At 46.4% G+C, this 23,064-nt stretch overlaps 1 protein-coding gene across 8 annotated transcripts in view; it reads right to left on the minus strand.

The window, feature by feature from the left end:
• The window catches only part of LOC149915354 (uncharacterized), a 54,266-nt gene extending 41,100 nt beyond the window's left edge, over window positions 1-13,166 (minus strand). For 5 of the 8 annotated variants that reach the window (XR_016459100.1, XR_016459099.1, XR_016459098.1 and 2 more), the window contains exons 1-6: window positions 13,108-13,166; window positions 12,014-12,625; window positions 11,285-11,365; window positions 10,236-10,440; window positions 9,343-9,481; window positions 2,168-2,264 (exon numbers count right to left, since the gene is read on the minus strand). Coding sequence is in view for 4 of the 8 variants with exons in the window: in XM_090122015.1 (XP_089978141.1) it covers window positions 2,168-2,264; window positions 9,343-9,481; window positions 10,236-10,366 (367 nt within the window). In the remaining 4 variants the exon portion in view is untranslated. Of the gene's footprint in view, window positions 1-2,167; window positions 2,265-9,342; window positions 9,482-10,235; window positions 10,490-11,284; window positions 11,631-12,013; window positions 12,626-13,107 lie in introns of those variants that run through there. The other 3 variants (XM_090122018.1, XM_090122016.1, XM_090122017.1) reach the window with 3 other exon arrangements.
• Between the last annotated feature and the right edge of the window lie 9,898 nt (window positions 13,167-23,064).

Consider the following 23,064-nt stretch of genomic DNA (forward strand, 5'->3'; position numbering starts at 1 on the left):
GATCTGCAGTGCTGAGTGCTAAGCAGGTGGGTCTGCCCTGCTCTGCTCCTAATGCTGCAGTTTCATTTATCCACAGCCAAATTCCTGAGCCTGATCTTACAGTTTTATTGCAGTATTACCAAAGAAGCTGCTCCACTGGCACCTCAAGGGCCACTTTGAGGTTTGGCTTGCACCTAACATTGGGCAAGGGGCATCAATGGGATGGTTACAGGCTCTTTGTGTCCTGGAATCAGGGGGTGCCAAATCTTTTGACACACAGCAGCTTTCATTCCTCTCCAATAACTTCAGGGACTCTGCTCCCCTTTGCTCACCCCCTGCACCACCCAGGATCCTGCCCTACAGCCACAGCAGCGTGGCTACACTCATCCATCCATGGAGCAGATGCATCCCTCTTAGAGCTGAGCTGTGGCAGCAAATCCATCACTTGTGAATGATGGTGGAACTCCACAGTTATGTCACTGCTTCTCCATGCCCAGGACACAAGGATTTCAATGCCAGATGGAACAGCTCACTTTAAAAGAGCCTTTCTTTTTTTTTTCCTAACCTCTAACAAAGTATTTCCAAACAAGAGCTCTTTTATTGTTATGCCACTTTCAAGTCATGATGAAGTTCTTAAACATCTGGGCCCGGGCCATTGCCTTTTGAATTTAACCAGTCCATCAGCAATTGCATTTCAGCAGTATGAGTTGTGTCTGTCTTTCCCCAGGCCTGCACTCCATTTCCCACTCAAAGTAGGCCTTATTTATCATCACCCCCTCCTCCCCCTCTTCCCCCAATCTCTTTTCCTATCTTTCACAAAGTCTGGCAGAAATGGCATGGCAGAGCCCTCTCTCCCCTGCGGGCTCCTCATCCTGAGGAAACACAAGGAGGACATTAGCAGGGAATTTGTTAAATGCATCTCCTAGGAGAACGTGGGAAGCAGACCCTGTTATGCAGAAGGGCAAAACAAACACAACCAAAAAAGATAAAAAAGCTCGACCTACCACTACCAAACAATCTCCTACAGTCCTAACCAAATGAATCTGGATGGAAAATTCCCTCCTGACCCCATATGTGGGGACTGAGCGCAGCGCTCAGGCATTTACAAGAAGGTGATGCCAACAGGTCTGAAGGGAGCTGCTCCCCTCCTGCTGTGCTGCAGACCCCAGGAAGAGCTTCCCTAACCAAGCAGAAAAAAACAATAACAAATTATACTTTTTTGTACAAATAGGGTTTAAAAATTGATCTGATCTCTTTTCAAAAACGTTGGGGATATCAACAGATTGGATATGCAAGGACTCAAAAAAAGCTTTTTCATATCCTAGGCATTGCTGTTTTGTTTCATAATCCCTTCCATAAATCTATCAGATTGCATCTTAACACAACTCCCCAAGCCCATCCAAAGGCAGCTGGACCCTTCCAGTCACAGCAGTTCTCTGAGAATTCCTGCCAACAAGGATGTCTGCAATACTTCTCAGGTTCTGTTCCCTCTAAGTTGTAGATCCAAGATGGAACCTTCTCAGGTTTCCATCCCTCTATGTTGTAGATCCAGATTGTCTCCACCAAACAGCAGTCCCTTCCCTCAGCCCTCTCTTCATCCAAAGAGAAAAAGCACCTACCAAGGCAGTAAGACAGCCAAGACCATAGAATCACAGAACAGTTTAGGCTGGAGGAGACCTTAAAGATCACCTTGTTCCAATCCCCCTGCCATGGGGCAAGATCTAGATCACCCCTTGGCCACGCTAATATCTCTCCACCATTGAGGGTGATGACATTCTACCTTAGATACCACAGTTAAGTGCCCGTGTTTAATGGGATGAACCTCTGGCAAGTGTCTCAGGCTACAGATTAAACCCATTTACAGGATTACAAAACAGCAGTTGCTTGGATTAAGGTAATTTTGCTGGCTTGAGTCCACTTAACTAAAGAATGTACATCAATGTAACCTAACTTCTCCTCAGAATTAATCACCCCAATACCTTTGTCCAACCTGCCTTTTACAAGCACAGCACTTACACCATCACTTTAGAGGGTTCCACATTAATAGTTGTTCAAGACATCAAGTCTATTGCAACCAAAGACACAGATACATTTCAGCAAGTTTTGATCCCATTGGATTCTTCTTTAGTTACTAACTATGCAGATGTTTCAATCAAGAGTTCATGGCACTACTGAATTAGAAACTAACCTGTAAGTGTCTTGTCCAACCAGATGACATCGAGATGTTTCTGATAGGATCTGCCTTCCACCACACCACAGACTGAAACCAGTGAATTTTGCTGTCTCTGTTGAGAGAAAGGCAAATTAGCAACGATGTTAATTCACACCTGTCACAGCTCTGTGGATGTCCCCACACCCTCAGAACATGCCCACTGCGTGCCCATTTCATCCGGACATCTTCCCAGATTGGGACGTTTCCAAGTGCCTGCTTACTGCTGACAGCAAAAATCATACAAGGAAATATCCCAAAGAACAGGTAACATGGAAAGGAAGGGAAAAAGAGCTGTGGTGAAAGTGCACGACTGGCCTAATCTATCATGTGCATTTGGGAAACTGGTCACCTCTGGTCTTCAGTTTGTTTTGGTTTTTATTTTGGCTTCTGAGCTCCTCAGGAGGACAGCTACTGACTTCTATGAGTTTTCCAATCTCACCCCAGTGGCACCAAACAAAATGCTTGCACAGGTAGGATTTACTTCTGCCTTGGTCACCTTTTCTCTTGATTTGGTTGTAAATCCCGTCTGGATCCTTTTTAACACGAGAGGTAGGGAAAGGGAAGAATCTTTTTACCTCGTGGTCTTGGGTAAAACAAAGCATCTAATTTCAAGAGCAGTTGCTTGCCTTAGGAAGCATGCATTGACTTTTACAAACAGCAGACAGTATCCTGAGGCTTTTGGACGACTGCTGTAATGTTTTCTGGCTGGATGGTAAACAGCCAGGTAACCATCTCAAAGCAGGGTTTGAGGTTCCTCCCGTTTTCCATAGAGACCATAATCCAAGATCCTACCAGAGAAACAAGTGATTTATCATAGCAGGAGTGCCTCGTTAAGATTTATTACAAACCCTTGTGATAGCTCAGGAAAACTGCTCGCAGGAGTCATCCAGCATACCAGAATGAGCAAGACAGCCTTTCAGGTGGAACTGTGCTATCCAAATCCCTTTACACTGACCTGCAGTCCAGAAATGCTGCGACAGCCACAGCAGCTGTCCCACATTAACAGATGTGAGCAACTTTTAACAAGAATCAGGCACAGAGCCGTTCCAAGCCTCTGCCGTAAAACTGATGAACTGAGAGGAATACAGCAAAGAGAAACGGGGAAAACACAGCATCATGCCACAGCTATTTGATCGTGATTTACATCCCATTCCACCTTATCTTAGCTAAGTCTTTCAGGAGAAAGCTACACGTGCTGCACAGAAATGGCACTTCGTTCCTCGCTGTGCAGTTCTGCTTCCTCAGACGACGGTCCTGCTGCACAAGAGCAGCACTTGCTGACACCCACAAGGCACGCATGCAGCTGTTGGATGCACTGATGGCACCTGCACAGCCACAGCACAGTGCCCAAGCTCCTGGAGTTACGCTTTGAAACGTGTGCAGTAAACACAGCATCAATGCCCTCGTGAGCATCGCTGCCTCAGCTGTGCTGACGTCTTCATCCACAGCCACAAGCAGCCTTCCCTGCACGGACAGCTGGGGAAAGAGGAGCTCCCTGGCACGAAGATGACAGCCAGAGCACACTGCCAGTATTCAGAACCAGACTTTCCGCTGTTTTGTCTCCAAGTGACATTTTTGTTTGCTTGTCTAAAAATTGAGATTGTAAAGGAAAGTGGGTGAATGTATGGCAGAAAGAACTGTGCAGTGAAGCACAGCATTTTAGGGTTGAAATGAAACATTTCGGTTGTCCCATTGTTATTTTGTTTTCCAGGACATAAAACAAGCAAGCTAAAATAATAAGTTTTCCATTTCGTGTGAACACATTTCCCTTCGTGATACAGCAGATATCTGCATTTCCCACACCTATCCCATAGCATGTCGGAGTGAGGCTGATTGCATCTACTTACAGCACCAAACTCAAGTGTTCTGAACTGTGACAGGTAACCAGTTCTCCCCGTTTAAGGAGTCAATATCAAGTTCTCTCCACAGCAATTAGAGTAACTTTAAAAGGCTGTAGAACCCAGAGCAGCTACTGCCTTTCAGTGGTGAAATAACTACTTTTGTAGTGAGCTCAATAACACAAGGGAAAGCTGCCCAGTATATGAAAAGATCCAGGACATCATTTTTGAGCTTGTTTCTCCCATCAGTTCATAATACTATCCAGCTCACACATAGCTGAACTAAAGCATCTCTTCCAGGATGATATCCAGGTTCAAGGTGAGGCATCCAAGCAGCAATGAATTTCCCCATCCCCTGGTTGAGCAGCTGCTCCACTGGGTAATTACCATGCTGCTCCACAGTTGTCTCATTTCCAACCTGAGTTCAATTTCCATCCACTGGATCTTCTTATATCCGTTACACATCAGAAATCCTCTCTTGGTGCAGGGAATCACGCTGTTTCTGAACTTTCTCTTCAATAAGACACAGGCATTGAGCTCTTTAAGCCTTCCTGAGCTCCAGACCCCGGCTCGTCCCACTACAGCTGAGGTATCCTCCAACATATATCCAAGATGAGAACAGAAGTCATCACCCCATGTGTAGAGTCATAAACTTCATGCTTTGCCAACCAGAATCACCCCACTGAAACTGTTCCAGCTGCAAACCTTCCTGCCCCAAACGGGATGCGTCAGAAGGAAGAGAAGGGCAGCTCCAGAGCTCCTCAAAGCAGGCATTTACTGAAGTTAGGGGTCCATCAGCCCAGAATTCTGTTCTTTACCATGCCATTGTGCCACTTCCCTGAATTGCATGAGATGTTTGAGACTGTTTCACTCAAAACTGCACCCGTCCTTGGGAAAGACAACAATTCTCCACGCAAATGGCTCGTTCTTTAGGCACTTGCTTTGGGAGAGGTCCAAGGAACGGTTTTGTGAACAAATCCTTCTCTGCATACCGCTGACATCCAGAGTGAAGACATCCCAGTCAATGCCATTCCTTCTTGGAGCCCATTCCTCTCCTGTTGAGTCATCGTCCAAAGAAAATACATTAAAATCAACGCCCTTAAATACGACAAGCCCTGAAAAAATGCGCTCTGCAAACAGAGACGGTCAATCCAAAGCTGCTCAGGAGGCAACCCCCAGCTGCCAGGCTGCCTGTCACAACACTCGCACACAGTTTTTCCCCAGTAAAATACTGCTCACCTTGCTGGACACAGCAAGCTGCTGCTTGATGGTGAAAGCAGTACTAAAGAAGCCTGGAGCAGGCTGTGCCCTGCTGTATTTGTTCAGTTCAGAGCAAGGCAAATCTAGTCCTTGACTCAGCTGCCCTGCAGAAAGCACATCCTGACACAGAGGGAGCTCAGTGCCTCCCAGGGGCTATACTGGTGGTCTCAAAGCAGATTTTGTTATCTCAGCAGCAGCTGCAATTATGAACCTAAGGAAGCATATGAACAAAAAAGGAATTGAATGATTTCATGAGTGAATTTAGGGCTTGTGACAACAGAAATGGAAAAGTAACGTATCCAGGCAGGGCATGGGGGAATGCTGGAGTTTTCCAGCAGTTTGACCAAGGCAGGAACATGGAGCTGCTGAATCAGCCCTGGAGCAAAAGCAGTGAGCTGCCATCCTCTCTGGACCTCCAGCAATTCCTCAAAGATTTCACCCAGTTCTGCCAACACCCAAACTGAGCCCCCACTAAACCCCAGCACCTACAGATACCAAAATACAGCCTCAGTCCTGAGGGTCCAATCTTACACCTCACTCTCTACACACACCGTGCTCCTCTACCCAAACCCACCACGTCACCTCCCTCCCAGTCTGCAGCAACCTCCTGTGTGCAGCTTCCAAATAACAATGAACCATGAAACAGGGACACAAGAGGAGCAGCAGAGCTAATTACTGCTTTAAACAGAGACAGTCTAGCCATTAAGAGAAACTATTAAGAGAAACGGTAGGTTATCCACCGCATGCCCTGACCAGACGGAGTGGCAAAGATGTTTCAGCCAGAAGTGAGTTAGTGGGCTCAGCTGTGAGGTTAATGGACAACATTTCATAGTCTGATGTTCAGAAGGTCAGGTAGATAAAGCCTTCGATGTTTCCGGCTCTACATCCACATCTCCGAACAAATGGATGAGGGAATAACAGAGAGGCTCCTCCAGGCTGCTCTACTCCTAAGTTCAATCACGGGAATGTTGGGGTAAGTTTATAAAACAGTAGCATTTTCTCTTGTGTTTGGTATGGCAGGAGGCCAGGACTAATCTCTGTTCAACGCTGTGTATCACGTTTCGGTGCTCTCTGGGTAAGGTTATCAGCACTGACCTGCCAGTCTCACACATTCCTCCCCAAGAACAAAACTGTCCATCAAACATTTCTTTGCTCTGGAGATAAATCTGGCACCCAGGTTCTGTGCATGCAGAAAATTGCTCCCCCCAGGCCCAGCTGGCCCTCAAAGAAACATCAGCACTGGAGGGGGTTCTGTTGGTGTGAGCACTGACCTGCTATACCTGAGCCACCAAAGCCTTCTGGGACATGCAGTGCTGTTCTGCAGAGGTAATACAAGAAGGTGGTGATGTAGCCCTGCAAAGAGCCAACATCTCCCTGCATCATCTTCTGGGCACCGCCAGCTCCTGATGCAGCAACACCTCTCTGACGCCTGCAAAGTAATTAGCAACAGCTCTTACTGCTGTCCCCTAATGGGAGATGGCCTCGTTAATTACACTACACTGACTCAGCTTAGCGTGCTTGGAGATAATGAAAACACTGTTAGTCCTCCTTCCAAAATAAGCAGCGAGCTCTCATTTTACAGACACTTACAGAAAGATCCCGCGATAAAAATATGACACCTTGTGTTTCAAGACTTTCCGTCATGCCTCAGAGTACTTCATGCCTAAATATTCCCTAAAAGAATCTGCTCACCCACTGCTGAACTGCCTGCACCAAACAGAATGCTATTTTAGGGTACCCAGCAGAAATAGCAGATCAGATTGAGGTGAAGGGGATGGAATAACTCCGCTCAGACTGCAATGAAGCACTGGTTTAACATCCACCTGCACTGCCTTAGAAGCACGGAGCACCCTTAACATGGAGTTCATCAGCCTCAGCTAGATGAACCTGGTTGCTAATGCAGACTAATCTACATATTGTTCAGGATGTTAACACCTTTCATTTGCAAACCACATCGCTTTCCGACAGTCTGTCATCTGTACTCCCTGAAGAGCCAAGGAAGCCCGTTTAAGCATTTCACAATACATGCAGTACAACACAGTGCATCCACAGAACCAGTTTGTCCTCCCAACCTTAAACACAGGAAAGAACGAAATTTCGGAGTGCTCCCCCCATCGCTGTTAAAGAAAGGCAGAAGGACTGAATCACCTGCTAGATGAGTCCCTTTTCCTCTGCTGATTTTTTAGGAAGGAGGGAAGGAACCCTCCCATGGTTACTACTATATGGTAGGACTGAGGCCGTGGCTTCTTTAAGGGAGAAGTAACGGGTTTATTGGGGAAAATAAATAATGCTACTCCCATTCTGAAGATGTCCTGAAATGTTTTGTTCTCTTTCCCAAGTACATTAGTTCCAAAAAATTATCAGCATTTAATTTTTAAAGAGGGATTTAAATGGTTCTGGAGCTTGCAGCTGAAGCAAAAATGAATCAAACGAAACATTTGAGGCACTCCATTTATTTTGCTAAATAATCCTCCTCTTAGCAGGATCAGAAAGAAATTAAGAAACATTTTTTTTTTCCTCAGTTTAACAACCCAAAGTAAAAAATCAATTATTCAGAGCTCTGGTGCTGAGCTCTTTTGAAAAATCTACCTTTCCAATATGCCTGAGATCATTAAAAGATATTACTTAGCACAACCATGTGCACCAAATTAAAGGGATCAGCACTAGGTGGAAAGCAAAGGCTGTGTTTAAAACCAATCTCCATAAAAATCAGTGACAACATTTGACAATTGTTTGTGTTTCTAATAAAGCAGGTGGTTTCGTCAATTATAATGGAGATGCGATCTTTCTTACAAGTAATGCAAGTGGAAATATTCAGTGCTAGAGAAATTAGGCTGGGAAACCACATATATACAGAAACAGGTCGTGTTCCACTGAATGAAAGAGGGATGGAAAAGTGAAAAATTAAAGGCTAAAGGCAAACTGAACTCAAGTTCTTACTTCTCAACAGTGTCCTTTTAAAGAAACTACCCGTTAAGTTTTCTTTCCAAACACTGAATCAACAGGGAAAAGGGCACTGGGATCTGACCCTCCTTTAATAATACATTGGCAGTTTTTCCTTTTGAGGGAAAGCCGTTTTATAAGAGGAAAGACAAACAACCCCAACAAGGTTAATAAATTTGTTCATGGAGAGAGCTGAAAAAGGAAGGACCACAAATCAGGACAGGCCCTCTGTTTTTCTTTCAGCCCTGTTTTTATTTTAGCACCTTTTCTTTAAAGAAAAGAAAGGCATACCATAATATTTGGAATACCAGTGGGTGTTAGGGAAAACAGAGCCTACCCTGAGCTGCTGGGAGGAGCTCAGCCCCGCTGGGCAGCTGCAGAACCAAAGCACTGGGAGCAGAAGCACAGCAGGGAGTGAGTCCGTTCTCCTCCTTTAGCCCTTGTTTCCACTCCTGGCCCAGAGGTTGCTGGTTTATTTAATTAACTAAGTGGTGTCTCCCAGGATGGGTCCTGCTCTCAGTTAACACAGAGTGCAGTTCAATAGTACTGCCAAAGCTGGTACAAGCCCTGTGTTTCTGGAAGGGATGTGATCGTGCTAAAGCATCTCACCAAGGTTTCATGTAACCTGGGGGAGTGAAAACATAAGGGAGGAGAAAAAAAGCTCAGAAGTGGACAATGCTGTCAGATTTGGGGCTGGATTCTTAATTGCCTGGGGTACTGGGGGTTTTGTAATTGCACAGGTTGCTATACAGGGATCAGGTTGTTTCAGAGGTTATTGTACCTCTGCGCATACAAGAACAAGCACACTGAGATCAGAGCAGCTTCCAGCCCAGATCCTAGGGGAGGCTGCAAGCAGACAAGCAGCACCAGCACAACAGCCTCCCAGCAGTCAACTCCTGGGGGCCCAGCACCATGGAGGGGCCCCATTGGGAATCTCTGTGCAACTCTAGTCACGTCCTTCCTGGCCACGAGAAAATGAAGAGCTATTGTGAATGACTCCATCCAACCCACTGCCCGCTAGATCCTCCCTAACCAGGGACCAGACTGTGAGGAAGCACACAGCAGAACCCCAGTTCCTCAAAGTGAATAGGGCACATCATTGCTCTGTACCTTGGACAAGTAATCCAGCAAGAGTTGGAATGAGGAACAGTCAAGATGTCCCTTGAGCCTCACGGCGTTAAAAATTCCAGATGAGCACATGCAGCAGATCCACACCTTGGACAGGTTCTTGTCTCCAGCAAAATCCATCCTGAAATGGGCCAGAATCGAGAGCAAGAGGAAAATCAAACTCGTGTAGCTCAAGGACAGAGATTTAGCTCTCGACACAAAATGGTTATTCTCTCTGAAGCAGGTACTAAACTCCACCAAAGGACAATGTTACACCCAGGCACTATGGACTTCTGAAGAGAGCTCATCTTTCCCTGGGATGAAGGCTGGACCACCCTGCCATGGACACCCTCTTTTCCCCAACCCTTTCACTCATTGTGTATCCATGCTCATCTCAGGCTTTAAAACAACAAAAGAAACAAAATGCCCCAGAACAATCCAAAATGTAGAAATGAATTCTTGCTAACATTCTTTTCCTGATTACTGTATAAACAATAATCCAGTGAAACGAGTGATACCAATCTCCTTTAATGACTCATTCGCCGGATTTCCACCCTTGCCTTTCAGACCTCAGCACCACTGTAGTAGTGTTTTGTCTCCTACCCATCAATTGATACTTAAATAATGCATAAAACTGTCTTATTTAAATGCATGTTGAATATTTATTTGGAAGCTCATCACAAGTTGAAAGATAACCTTCATTTCCAATTCCCTTTGGGATAATCAGCTAATTGGGATCAGCAGAAGCTCAGTCTCTTCAGTCAGAATCAGAGCTCTTCTAAGAATGCCTTTGGCACACACGGAGAGGCTCAGTCCCTCGTGCCACCTCATCTAACCCAAGGGAATTGACAAGGAGGACTAAAAAGGAAAGAATGTAAGTGGTCACAACCACTCACCTCTTCATTCTCCTCTGTGCTGCTGGACGTGGGCCAGGCGCAGGCAGGAAAGAGCCAACCACTTCCCTCAGATTGCTGCTGAAACCAAATCCTGGCCATAAGCTCGGAAGGAACCTGGGACCTCCTGGCATGGGCACAGCAGGATCTCAGACTTGCTTCTTCCTTATACAGATTGCTTTGAAACATCTTGTCATAAATTCAGTTCCTAAAAATACAGGGCCTGTGACAGAGCCTGGACTGTTTGCATCTCCAGCCTAAGGAAGTAATAATGCCTTTAAGACAGCATGCAGCCCTGCTTTCTGATGTGAACCTTCCTCCTCTTGGAGGAGCCCATTGGCTCAGTGTTGTAGGGCTGCTCCAGACCCCTGGGATGCAACAGCTCAATGCTGGAAAGCTGTTGGTAAGTGGTCATTTATTCCACACTGATAACTCTTGTTTTTTGTTTCCTTGTAAGAAAACACGACTGTTTCAATAAATTAGGGAGAGGGAGGTGAATGACATCAGCTTAGGAATAAAATCCAAAGGACCGGTCTCACCTCACCTCTGAGAGCATGATGTGAAATGCTCACTGATGGCCCCCAGGAGCCACCAAAGCCCTTCCCCCATTGGCAGCTGCTGGTTTATGACATGTCCCTCAGTATGAGACCCAACAAATCAGCACATGGAAGAAATGCAGCCATGCCCCAAGCCTGGCATCTCTTTGACAGCAGCCACCAGAAGCTGCACAGGGAGCAAACAGAATCACTTCTGTTAATGCCATATTTTAGGCTTGTCAAGTTCACTTTTAGTGAAAATCCAATCAAACAACGCTTATATGGTAAACATCAACTAATTTTCATACACTTCATTACCGAAAATTAATCCTATTTCTCTCCTTTACCAGGTGAGCGCCTCCCATTGCTGTGCTCCACAAGGCAAGGAAACCCATGGGACATGGGAATCATGCTGCTCAGCCAGAACTTTTCCTACATTTGCACTCAGGAATTATTTTTCATCAATCCTCTTTTCTCCCCAAATACCTGCACCAGTTTCAGTCAGACCCCTCTTACCTGGGACCAGTGCAAAGGAATGGTGGAAGAGCTGCAGAATCTCCTCCTAAGTGGAAACTCCAATTAGCTACAGATTTCCTCCTGTGTGAAAAACAAAAGCATACACAAAAATGCACAGTCCCAACTTCCTGTATGGATTTTCTAAGAATCTGATGCAAAGTGGCTGGTTTGTGAGTGAAAGCTATTGGACAACAGGGTCCTGTAAGGGGGTTTGTCCAAATTAATCTAATAATCAGAGAATCATAGGATGGTTTGGGTTGGAAGGGACCTTTAAGATCATCTAGTTCTAACACCCTGCTATAGGCAGGGACACCTCCCTCTAGAGCAGGCTGCTCACAGCCCCATCCAGCCTGGCCATAAGTGCTTCCAGCGTGGTGGCATCCATAACCTCTCTGGGCAACCTGTTCCAGTTTCTCACCACCCTCACAGTAAAGAATTTCTTCCTAATATCTAGTCTAAATTGACCCTCTTCCAGTTTAAAGCCACTTCCCCTCATCCTGTCGCTATTAATGTTAACTGTCATTTATGTACATCTGGAATGAGACCCAAGCAGTGTGCAGGGAGACTGATGCACACGGCAGGGACACGGTGCAGGGACTGTGCATGTCCAGCCATTTGGACCCAAACCCAATGGACTCCCATGGAGAGGAGCTGCCTCCTCTGCACAACAGTTCCTCCCCCCTTCCACCCCATAGGACACTGGGATCCAGAGAGATGGATCAATCTTACCCCGGAGCCACAGGTCTCCTCTTGCATGGATGAATGAGAGCCCACACTGAAACTTGAAATATTTTCAAGATCAATCATTAACATCCAACACGTGCAGGCAACAGACCAACTATTCTTCTTCTGAGGAAGCTGGCATGTCAAAATCTGGCTATTTCCCTCAGAAAAAGCAAGGAAGGGACACGTGGCTCCAAGGAGCACTCAGCACCGGATCAGGCTCCCTGCATCTCCATCGCAACCACCATCAGCACAGTGCAGGTTTTCCTCCTTGCTGAGACTCAGGATGGAGAGGTTGCACACAAAGGAATCCTTCGTTTCCAGCTGTTTCGAATTTTCTGTGTACTTGGAAAAAGTAAAATGATTCTTTAGCACCGAGAATAGCTGGCAATATTGAATTTGGAGTGTGCAGGCGGGGATTAGCTGAACGGAAATGCATGGTGGATGTTTCACGGGTGTTTTACTCATCCAGGGAGAGAATAAAAAATGTGGCAATCGTTATTTTGTGGGATATTTAATCCCTTCAACTAATTTTGCGTGAAACAGGCTTTAGGTTCCACTCCCTCCTCTTCTTCTGGTTTTGTTTTTAAACTCTTCCCCACCTTCTTCTCTTCCCTCCTGGAAAAAGGAATGAAAGCAAGAAATGAAAGATTTTCCCTTCCCCATCCTTTAACTTCTCTCAAACCACCCTCCTTTTCTTCAGGTGGGTCCCAGGTAACCTTTGACATGTTTTCAAATCTCAGTGCCTACTCTAAGGCTCCTAATTCCATACTTCAGCACCCAAAGCATGAGCTGGCTTAAAAAACGCTGAGCATGCAGCAGCTCCCAATAAATTTCACACCCTCGCAGAAGTCCTGTTGTCGGGAACTGTTTTCATCCCCTCATTTGCAGGTTGCCTTCATTACTTCCTTCCCTTGGGTCACAAAAAGGCTGTTAGTGACATCTCCCATTTACCAGGTGCGGCAGTATAAATTCAGAGTAACTCCACTGAACTTAATGTGCTCAATGTAGGTACTCAGAATCTGCAGTGCTGCAAATGAGATCAGAATTTGTCCCGGCCACAGGAGCCAGAGGGAGGTCAAATGCTTTACATACATTACCTCCTCTTCAGCATGCTAATGATGTGCAATTCTGAATGCTTTTCCCCAGACGCTGCAGTTCCAGGAATGGCACTAAAAGCATTAAGAGGAAGCACAGCAGACCTCGCCTCTGGATGCCCAATGAAGCCACGCACCTGACTGAGGCAAACGTATGATGGTGAGCTGGGAGGGGGCAAATTCAGCAGTTCCCAATAAAATAATCACAAATCCACCCTTGCTGGTGTCACTGCTCCCATTCCTGGCTGCTCAGAACATGCAGCACTGGCAGCTGTTACAATCAATGCTGGCCATGAGCATCTGTTTACAAGGGTGGATAGTGACAGGACAAGGGGAATGGTTTTAAACGGAGACAGGGGAGGTTTAGGTTGGATATTAGGAGGAAGTTTTTCACACAAAAGGTGGTGAGGCACTGGAACAGGTTGCCCAAGGAGGCTGTGGATGCCCCATCCCTGCAGGCATTCAAGGCCAGGCTGGATGTGGCTCTGGGCAGCCTGGTCTGCTGGTTGGTGACCCTGCACATAGCAGGGGGTTGGAACTGGATGAGCATTTCTTTTCAACTCAGGCCATTCTATGATTCTATGATCCTTCCTCCAGCCCAGGACTCCAATGCTGGCACCCACATGACAGGACATGCTCACATCCCCACTGTGCTGGACACAGCCCTGCCCCACATCACTACTAAGCTTTGCTTAACACGGACAAACACCTCACCTAAATTTCGGTTCAGCTGTGCTCTGCCATCTGCTCACGGCTTTCCTGATGTTACCTGTGCAGCTCCATCGTTTGAACACAGGCTGAAGCACATGTGGTTTAAAGCTGGATGTTAATTAGGAACATTTACCACGACAATGATTAATGCGAAGTGTTTTAATTGAAATGAACCAGAATTCCACAGTTCTGCTCTCCTTCTCTACTTCTGGGGGCAAAGAGCCTTCTTTTAAAGCAAAACCAGGTCAGAGACTTGGCTGGAGTAAAGCAGCCTATTTGTATTGGAGGCGATGAAGGCTATTTGCTCCAGCTGAAAATGTGGCCTGAAAACTGAGGGCTACATTAAAAATAATGAGAAAAATGTCACAACACCGCTCTGCATTGTTTTCTTATTAACAAACATCGCTGCGAGGCATGATTAATGGAGCTCATCATTCACATTGTAGTTATGAGGTATTATTTGTAATATCATTTTAAATTTGCCTCTCAGTAATCCACAGAATAATGCAGGACTGCTTTGTTTGGACCAGATTACAGACCCTGTTTTCATGGGGCAAAAAGGATCCTCATGACTGCAAAATAGGAAACAATAAAGTATTTCAGAACTCATGAGGTTCAATATTAATTTCACAGTTTGCTTTTTGGAGGAAAAATTTAAAAACCAACTAAACCAAACACAGGGTGTGTAGCAAATGAAAACTTCTCTGGTCTGAACTTGCAGAATTACAGCAGAACTTACAAAATGTTGCTTCAGGTCAATTCTGGGACAGCTTTGCTTTGGCACTCCATAGCAAAGCTCCAGATCTCAAAGCTCCAAACCAAATACGTTTTGAATTCTGCCATCTATCTGGCTCATTCCATCGCTGATGAAGAGTCCCCAGATGCTAATGCCAGTGAACTCTGGAGTGTTTTTCAGGAGCAGCCCAAAAATCTGATAGCACATCCTTACCCTGGCTTGTCCCATCTACCCATGGAATACTTGACAGCACTGATTGGATGTCTCAAAAAAAAGCAGTGGGTGACCATGAAATGAAAGGCAATCCAATGCACAGCGGGCAGTAACTTCAGTTCTGGTCTATTCCCATCATCAGTCCTCTTAATATCTCAGAAAGTTGTTATTTTGATGTAAGTGCCTGTGAATACCTGCAGCACACTATCGAGTTTTAAAGCCGCTGAATGCTTATTGCCCTCACTTGCTTACACAGCTTTGCCTAACTTTAATGATTTGAGGAGATTTTACAGGTGAAAAATTGGCCTCCAGGAACATTTTTTCTTTAATTTATATCTACAATGACCTGCCCCTTTCTGGGCTGAGGACAGCAGAAATAACACTCTCCAGCTAAGTTCAACAGCTCAAGCAACTTTTCCCTTAAAAATTCCTCACTGCCTTTTACACTTTGGAGCAGACATTTTATTGGGGGTGTCCCTGCGGTCACCCTTGAGAAAACGGGGCCAATTTTACAAGCTTTTGTAAAGTCAAATTTGCACAAGCTCAGAAATTACCTCCCTGTGCAGAAAGCTCCATCTGCCCAGGGCACACACTGTGAGGCTGCATGGAGCTCCTGGTGCTATCCCTCCTGCTCAGCTCTCGCCATGGGAAGGCCTTTGTGCCTCACTGCCATCGGGGTAGGGAAATGTTGCAGAGCTTTTTGTGAACAAGTATTACTGCAAATGGCACTGAGATCAGGTAGGAGCAGAGCCAAGGCACAGCACCACTGCTCAGACCTGCAGGAAAGGTGCTGGTCCTTACCACCAATAAACCCACACCAAACTTAATCCTCATTGCTGGCATGAGGGGGAAAACCCAGGGCACATCCCCAGGCACAGCTATTGAGTGCAGCAGGAGTTTGGCACTCACAGCCCAAGCACCTGGCTCAGGAAACCACCATTCAGTGCTGTCAGAAGGAACAGACTGACCCATGAAACCTCACCCAAGCAGCGCTGCTAGAGGCTCTACATTTGCTGAACCTCCAGCAACCTGAAGCAAGCATTCAGCTCAGGCTGGCTTCTGCAAGTTGGCAAAATCATGGGGCCTCCCTTCTGCACCAAACCATGCACTGAACGACTTCTCATCTGAGCCCGTGGGCTCTAAAAACAAGGCAGGCAGCAGGAGCTAACGGGCTGCAAAAGGCAAGCTGCCTCTAGCTGGCAAGGGAATGTACTGAAGCTTTTTTCTTTCTTCCTCTGCCCTCCTCCTGCTTCTTTCTTCCCCCATTCCCTCTTTTCTCAGCCCAAAGCCCTTAATCTCAATGCTGATAATTGTAATTGCTCTGCTATGTGGCCATCTGAACAGCTCAGAAATGTCCATCTCGGGCCAGTTCTGCTCATGGTGAGGCAGAATAAATAGAATAGGCAACCAGACTCCTCCAGTATTTTAATTTAAAACAAATATGGAGTCAAATGAGTATTAATCATCTTCCTCCTGAAGGCTGGTTTTGGCTGGGAGCTCTGAATGCACATTGCCATTCAATCGGATAAAGAAAACGGTGATGGGACGGCAGCTGGAAGAGCTGCTGGGGTTGGACTGGGTTCTCTCCAGATTCTTCTTGTTCTGCCCACGACCAGAGCTGTGGTTTACATATCAGCCAGATGATTCCTCCTTCAGCTGCTGGGCTTTGGCAAGCAATCTGAGGATCATAAGAGGTTATGGCAAGCACTTTGCCCAGGGAGAGCCAGCATGGCAAGGGGCAAGCTGATGCACTGCAGGGCAACTGCAAGCAGTGCCACGGGGTAAACTTCTTCCTCAGGCTGAAGAATCTTGCCTTACAGGCAGTGGGGTGGTGATGGGACCTGGGGAGAGCTGATGAGCTCATTACTGCTTGAGGTGGTCAAAACATTGATGCCTTTCAGGGGGTATCAGGTTGGGAATGAGAAAGCAGTGATTGCAATCCGAATTTGTATTGCTCTACACCTCCGGTACCAGGATATTGGTTTTCCAGTCAGGTAACCAATTAGAGATTAGAATTTTTAATTAACTTCCTTAGCAGTTCGGGAAGGACCACACATTTCTCTAACAAGATATCCCACTTATTACACAGGTCAGGTGGCTTTTTTACACTGCAGCCCTGCAGGACTGGATCCCTTCACCCAGCCACAGAAGCAACAGATGGGGTTCTGTCCACTAACAGATGAGAGGGGTTTGGCTGGAAATGTCCAACTCAATAGTGAATCTGGCCCATGAAACAGCTAAATTTCCTTTCAGGTGAATGATCAAGCCAGGGAAGGAGGCATCAACGATATTATTTGTCTCTCTTGTTTCCTACAACTACATTATTGCAACAGAGTTCCTATGAGCATTATCTATGACTTTGCTGAGTTTGCAGATCACCCCTTAATTGGAGTAGTTTTGGGGGAGGTCAGAAAAGAAGCTGATCTTTAGGCCAAGAACCAGAAATTGCTATCTGGGGCTCACTATCTGACTCTGCCAACGTGTCCCAGCACTTTTTGACTCAGTACAGGTGTAGATAAACAGACCAAGGCTGACTTTTGCAGGCACTGCTGCCAACAGCTGCAGGGGCATCCAGCCCTGAGCTGCAGCATGCATGAAAGCAAAAAGCAAGACTGAGTACAGACAGAATCTCTAATCTGAAAATCCAAAGCGTAAGAAAAACTGCTGTAGCCCAGGATGAGAATAAGGTGACCCACTGCCACTACAAGGTGACCTGTTCTTTCCCATTTCTGATGCTTCTGATCCCCCGAGTCCCCATGCAGCCGCACTGTGAAATCCATTTGAAACATCAGAGAGAGATTGTATATCAAGCTAAAATAAATTCATCTACCCACCCACCCCCCTTATAGGCCAACAAAAGATTCCCCTTTTCTCTGCTATACCCATTTCACTGCCCTTTGGCTCAGCAGCTCAAGCACTTCATGGAAATAAAGCATGCCTTCGGTTCCCTTGAAAATCCAAATTGAGATGCTCGAGTTTATTTCATTCTGTTTTCTTAAGCCCAAATAGAAAAATAGGTTTAGAAGCAGAAAAAAAAATAATAATAATAACCTGCCATTTCAATCCCGTTCAGGCAATTAGCTCACTGCTGGCTGCGTGCTAATGCGATCGCCTCTCATTGTTTGTTCCTATTTATGCTGCTCTTTAAAGTTCATTAAAATCACTGCCGCTATCTCACACAGAACAACTCTTCAAAACATCAGTGTCACGCAGTTGGGAAATCTATGCTTTGAAGTTCCCTCCTGCATTCATTTTTATCAGGCTTTTTTCTCCCTTTCTCTCTCTTTTTTTTTTTACCTTTCTTTTCCTATATATTTCTTTTTCTTAACGACTAAACCAGTTTTATGCTCTTCACAGTTATTCCGAAATCTGTTCCTCCTGACACAGCACTGATACATCGTTCCTTGCTCATAGCTATTTGTCTCATTTCCATCATTTCTCGCCCCGCTTGCTTTGGCTCTCTGCTAAGTCCATCACAGCTTTGTTTTTATATCCTCGTCACTGTATTTTATGGCCCAGTAAAACCTAGAAAGCTGCTTCACAAAGCACACATGCCAGCTCTTTGATGTTTGTGTTTGCGTGGCAGCTTGCTGGAACTCAGCACCCCCCACCTTGCCTTCCTCATCAGCTCTGCAGCAAGGATGGATGTTAGGAAGAATTTCTTCTCAGAAGGAGCAGCTGAGCATTGGCACAGGCTGTGCAGGGAGGTGGTGGAGTCACCATCCCTGGAGATGCTTAAGGAACGGGCAGATGCAGTACTTATGTCAGTGGGCAATACTGGTGGTAGGTGGGCAGTTGGATTAGATGACCTCAGAGTCCCTTTCTAACCCTTACTGACCCTCTGATTCTAAGCCAAAGGCCAGCAGCTCTAGCAGAACCCCACATATCTCCACTGTGGCCAAGTGACATGGCTCAAGCTGCCATAAATCTGTCCCAACAGAGACTGAGGGAGCTCTGCTTGGCTTGCAGCATTGCCCCGTGGCCAGTCTTGGGACTGAGGGTGCTGCCCCTAAGGCTTCTGTACCTATGTGAGCAACTCAGAGGACACAAGCATGGATCAGCACTGCAGGGGAGTGACTGACCAAGGGTCTGAAAACAAACCAGTTCTGAAGAACATTAAGAGATGTTTTCGGAGTGCTGCCATACCTGCCAGGTAACATCGCCTCTCCTGGTGCCTGCACAAAGCCCAGGTCAGTAAACTGGTCAGCAGGTTGGTGCTGGATGCATCCACCAATAGAGTCTGGATCACCAACCTTAGCACCTGCAGATTCTGGATTGGACACAGAAACACATAAAGACAGAATTACCTGTACGTTTATTTAGAAATAGCTTTATGGAGAGATCACTTTTGTTCTTTACACTCAAATCTCTGTTTCTGAATAAAAATTATACTGGTTTACGTTGTTAAAATATAAAAGTACAGTTAAAGCTCAACTCGGAGGTTACCTCACTGCATATTTTTGTTCCTACGCTCTTTAGAAAGTGATATTTCCCTCTGACCCAGAAGAACTGGAAAAACTTATATGCTGAGAATGAGCAGAAGACCTCTGTCGGGAGGCAGAACTGTTTTTCAGCCTGCAGTAATTAACGAGTGCTGTAGACCATCACTTAATACGATACAAACAGAGCTGCCAAATCTCAGGATTATATCTGGAGCTTTACTCTCAAGTCCACAGCATCTGGAAACATGTGATTTTTAAGAATATCTCAGCTCTGATATTTTTTTTTTTTTCAAATGCTTTTCTAAATTCTCTGGCTGCAGAGGAAAGCTTAAGAACACAAATTGTAAAGGCTTTACAGCATTTTCAGCATTAATATTTTTTAACTTTTTCTCCTTCCAAGCTGTCTCTCGAGCTGCAGCCTTGATCCACGGTATTTTGGTGACCAGCAGTTGGTGGTGCTCAATCTGTCACAGTAAATAACGAATGCTGCAAGCCGTCCCTTAGCAGTTTTACAAGAGTTCTGGCTCCCAGAGAAGAAGGGTCCCATCCAGGGCTGGGACTTGTTAACACCAATGTGTTTGCACCTAGTGCAGAGAAGGCACCACTCTGATCTTCCAGGACTTCTGAAAGGGGAAAACACTTCTTTCTCCATCAAGACATGAGTAACACAAGATGGGAAGTTATTTCAATTTGGCTCAGCTGAATACAAAGAGTCAACACTTCCCAGGTCCCTGCTTGGTCTGCAGCTCCTTTGGCTCATCCATCACAAACCAAAGGGGGATGTGAAGGGCAAAGCTGCCTTTCTGGTGAGCCAGGGAAGGCTGCCCAGCACCCACACAGCTCTCACAACTCTCTTCTGGTGACAGCAGGGCACAACTTCACATCTCAGCAACAGGCCAAGAGCTGAAGTGGGTTTATCCAGCAGGAAGGCGCTGTGCTTGTCGGAGCTGATCAAGAACCCGTGAGTAACTTCTATGGTAACATGCCTTCCTTCATGAACTCTCTATTGAAAGAGAGTTCACACATCACTCAGGACTTCAGATGAACAAAACACGAGAAGTTTTTGATTTTCAGCTGCTTCACTTTTCTTCTTTCCCTGAACCCATTCTGCTCTCAAGTGGGATGTGTTCCCCACACAGTCCCCAGGCATCCCAGACCTCTGGCTCCAGCCCCTCGTTTTCACACACCAGGGAAGGCAACAACCACTCCAGTACTGATTTAGCCTCCTGGGCAACAAAGGCTCTCCAACACAGCACCCAACACAAACTCAATGTCATCTATCCCACCGCCACTGTAACATGTTGCTGGGGCAAGAAGGTTGCCCAAGACCAGCACAAGGGTTAATATCAAAGTGCTGCAACAAATGCACTGTCAATTTAATCTGCTTTTTACAAAGCCGATTTGTCTGCCTTTTCAAGATATTCACCACTGGAGTCTTGAGCATGAGTTGAAGGAGGGGGCAGAGAGAGGCAGAGTGTGTGAGCAGGGTTTAATGGGGCAAAGTGAAGGGCCATGAACAGGCAGCTCTCCCTTGTTAACCCTAGAGAGAAATTCTGGCTTCAAATGCCTAAAGCAGGCTACAATGGGATGGAAATGTTTCTGCCCTGGTTATTGTCATCCTGGGTTTGGGTCCTAAATGTTTACCTCTCTGTCCAGAGCCTCTCTGTTCAGCCTCTGTGACAGTGCAGGTGCTGATGGACAAACAGAGAATTTCCAGATGCTGCTGGAATCCCAAGATAGCACAGCCCTCCCTGACCTCCTGAGCTGGGCAGTGGGCAGAGACAGCCCAGCCCTCTGTCCACTGCCCCTCCCTGCCCTCCATCACACCTCCTTGGCTTCCAGCAATGCTGTGTCTCACACAGAAGCACTGCCTTCAAACACACAGAGGAAACCCAAACTGGCAGCACTGCCCTCAAGGTGTCCAGCTGCAAAACCTGGTTGCTGCTCCTCACCTCCTCCTGCTCTCCATTCACCGCTGCAGGGTGAGGTCTATCAGTGGTAGCTCCCATTGCCACACAAGGTGCCCCTTGGTGGGCATTTGCAGATTGTCTCATGTCCTTCCATCTCTTCTGAAGCCCTCCCCCATCAGTCCTGCTCTCACACAAGCCTGTGCTCTGGGTCACAGTGGTTTGCACCCAGAAACTACATTATAAACCAAGATTTTGGGGCTGCCCCATCATGCAGGCTAGATCCAGACAAGCCACCAGTGCAGGAACCTGAACGTGAGCTCTGCAGTGGAAAATGAGTAACCAGAGCTAACACGGTGATACTATCTCTGAGAATAATCACACTCTGAGCTCCTACCATGTTGTTTATAAAGGCAGAGCAGGCAGCAATCCAGGCACAGCCACGTGGGAACAGTGCAGGAATGAGCACATAAGGCTCCTCACTTGCACAGACAGGACATAAAACAGAGACAGGGAATTTATTCCACCCTATACTGGGCTGGACTGGGGCTTCTCCACTCTGCTCAGTGGATTAGCAGCCACTAACAATACCTGTCACAACAGCTGTCCGTTTCATTTCCAAAAACTTGATTCTGTTTGTAATTTCTCATACCTGCTAATCTCTCCTGGACGTCTTCTGGAGCACAGGTTGTGCTGAGCCACGCGCCATAGGCTCACACAGCTGGCTGCCTGGCTACCTGCTGCAGCAAGGCTAAGGCAATGAGCAGGGTTTGGGAGTCTCAGCTACAGGGCTTCTGCCTACGGGAACAAAAAGCAACAGGCATTTTAGAGACATGCTGGACTGAGCTGGTAAGTCAACGTGGCACTGCCAAGGGCTACAACCGCTTGTCTGTGATGCTCTAAAAACCTTTCAAAGTTACTTCTGCCATCTCACACAAGCTTCCAGAGTCCCTGTCCTCTCCTCCTTCCCAGTGTAAAACTCCAATGACTCTTTTAAGCAGCAAGGTAGCGTGCAGAAGCAACCCTACAGAAATAAGCCCTTGCACCCCAGCAACCACAGGCCACTTTGAGGGAAGAATGCAGGCTGCAAACACAAGGGAGGGGATTATGAAGCAGCTGCTGCAAAGAATGAGGCTTCTGTTTCCAGCAGCAAAAGGTTTCCTTGGCATAAAAATAAGCCCTGAGGCCACGTCTGATAAAAATTTCCTTCACTCCTGAGCCCTCCCTCTGCTGATACATCACCATTTCCACACTCCATCCCTTAGAGGCTGCTCCTCAGCCACCAACACCAGGTGATGGGGACATGACAGCAGCACTGACACCATTTGGCTGTGTGCTTTCCAACACCACAAACACGTGCTGTAACGTAGGGCACAGACCTCAACTTCTTATGGCAGCCTGGAGCATCACAGCCTCCATGTGCTACTCATGAAAAGAACATGAAGAACTGCTTTGCAATGCATTTCTCCTATTTTTCCCCTTTCCCCTCAGCTCCAAATGAATGCATTTGGCTGGAGTGAGAAAAGGGGGAGGAGGACACTGGGAGTTATGCACTTATTGCAGCCCTTTTTAACATCGCATTTTCCTCCCCTTACAACCTGGCCCTGGCTGGTTTCCCAAGCAAGAACAGAGAGCCGGAGGTCCATCCATCTCTATTTAAATGCCTTTTGTACTGAACTGAGTAACTGTACCTCTATTTTACTCCGAGGCTAAAGGTGACTAACTTAAAGGTGATTATCTTTTGTTAATAGCCTGCATTAGTGAGCGAGATCTCTGAATTACCTTTGTAATCCTTCCCCACACTTTAATGTTGCTATTATTATTAATATTGCTCTTTAAAACACACTTCTCTCCTGCCACATAGAGGCAGTGGCTGCTGGTTCTCACAGTGATGGTGGAAATGTTCCTTCCATGACCACTGGGGAAGATCCTGGAGCATCATGCACAGCTC

Source organism: Phasianus colchicus, chromosome 20, assembly GCF_987193195.1.
Source record: "Phasianus colchicus chromosome 20, bPhaCol1.hap1.1, whole genome shotgun sequence".
Taxonomy (NCBI): domain Eukaryota; kingdom Metazoa; phylum Chordata; class Aves; order Galliformes; family Phasianidae; genus Phasianus; species Phasianus colchicus.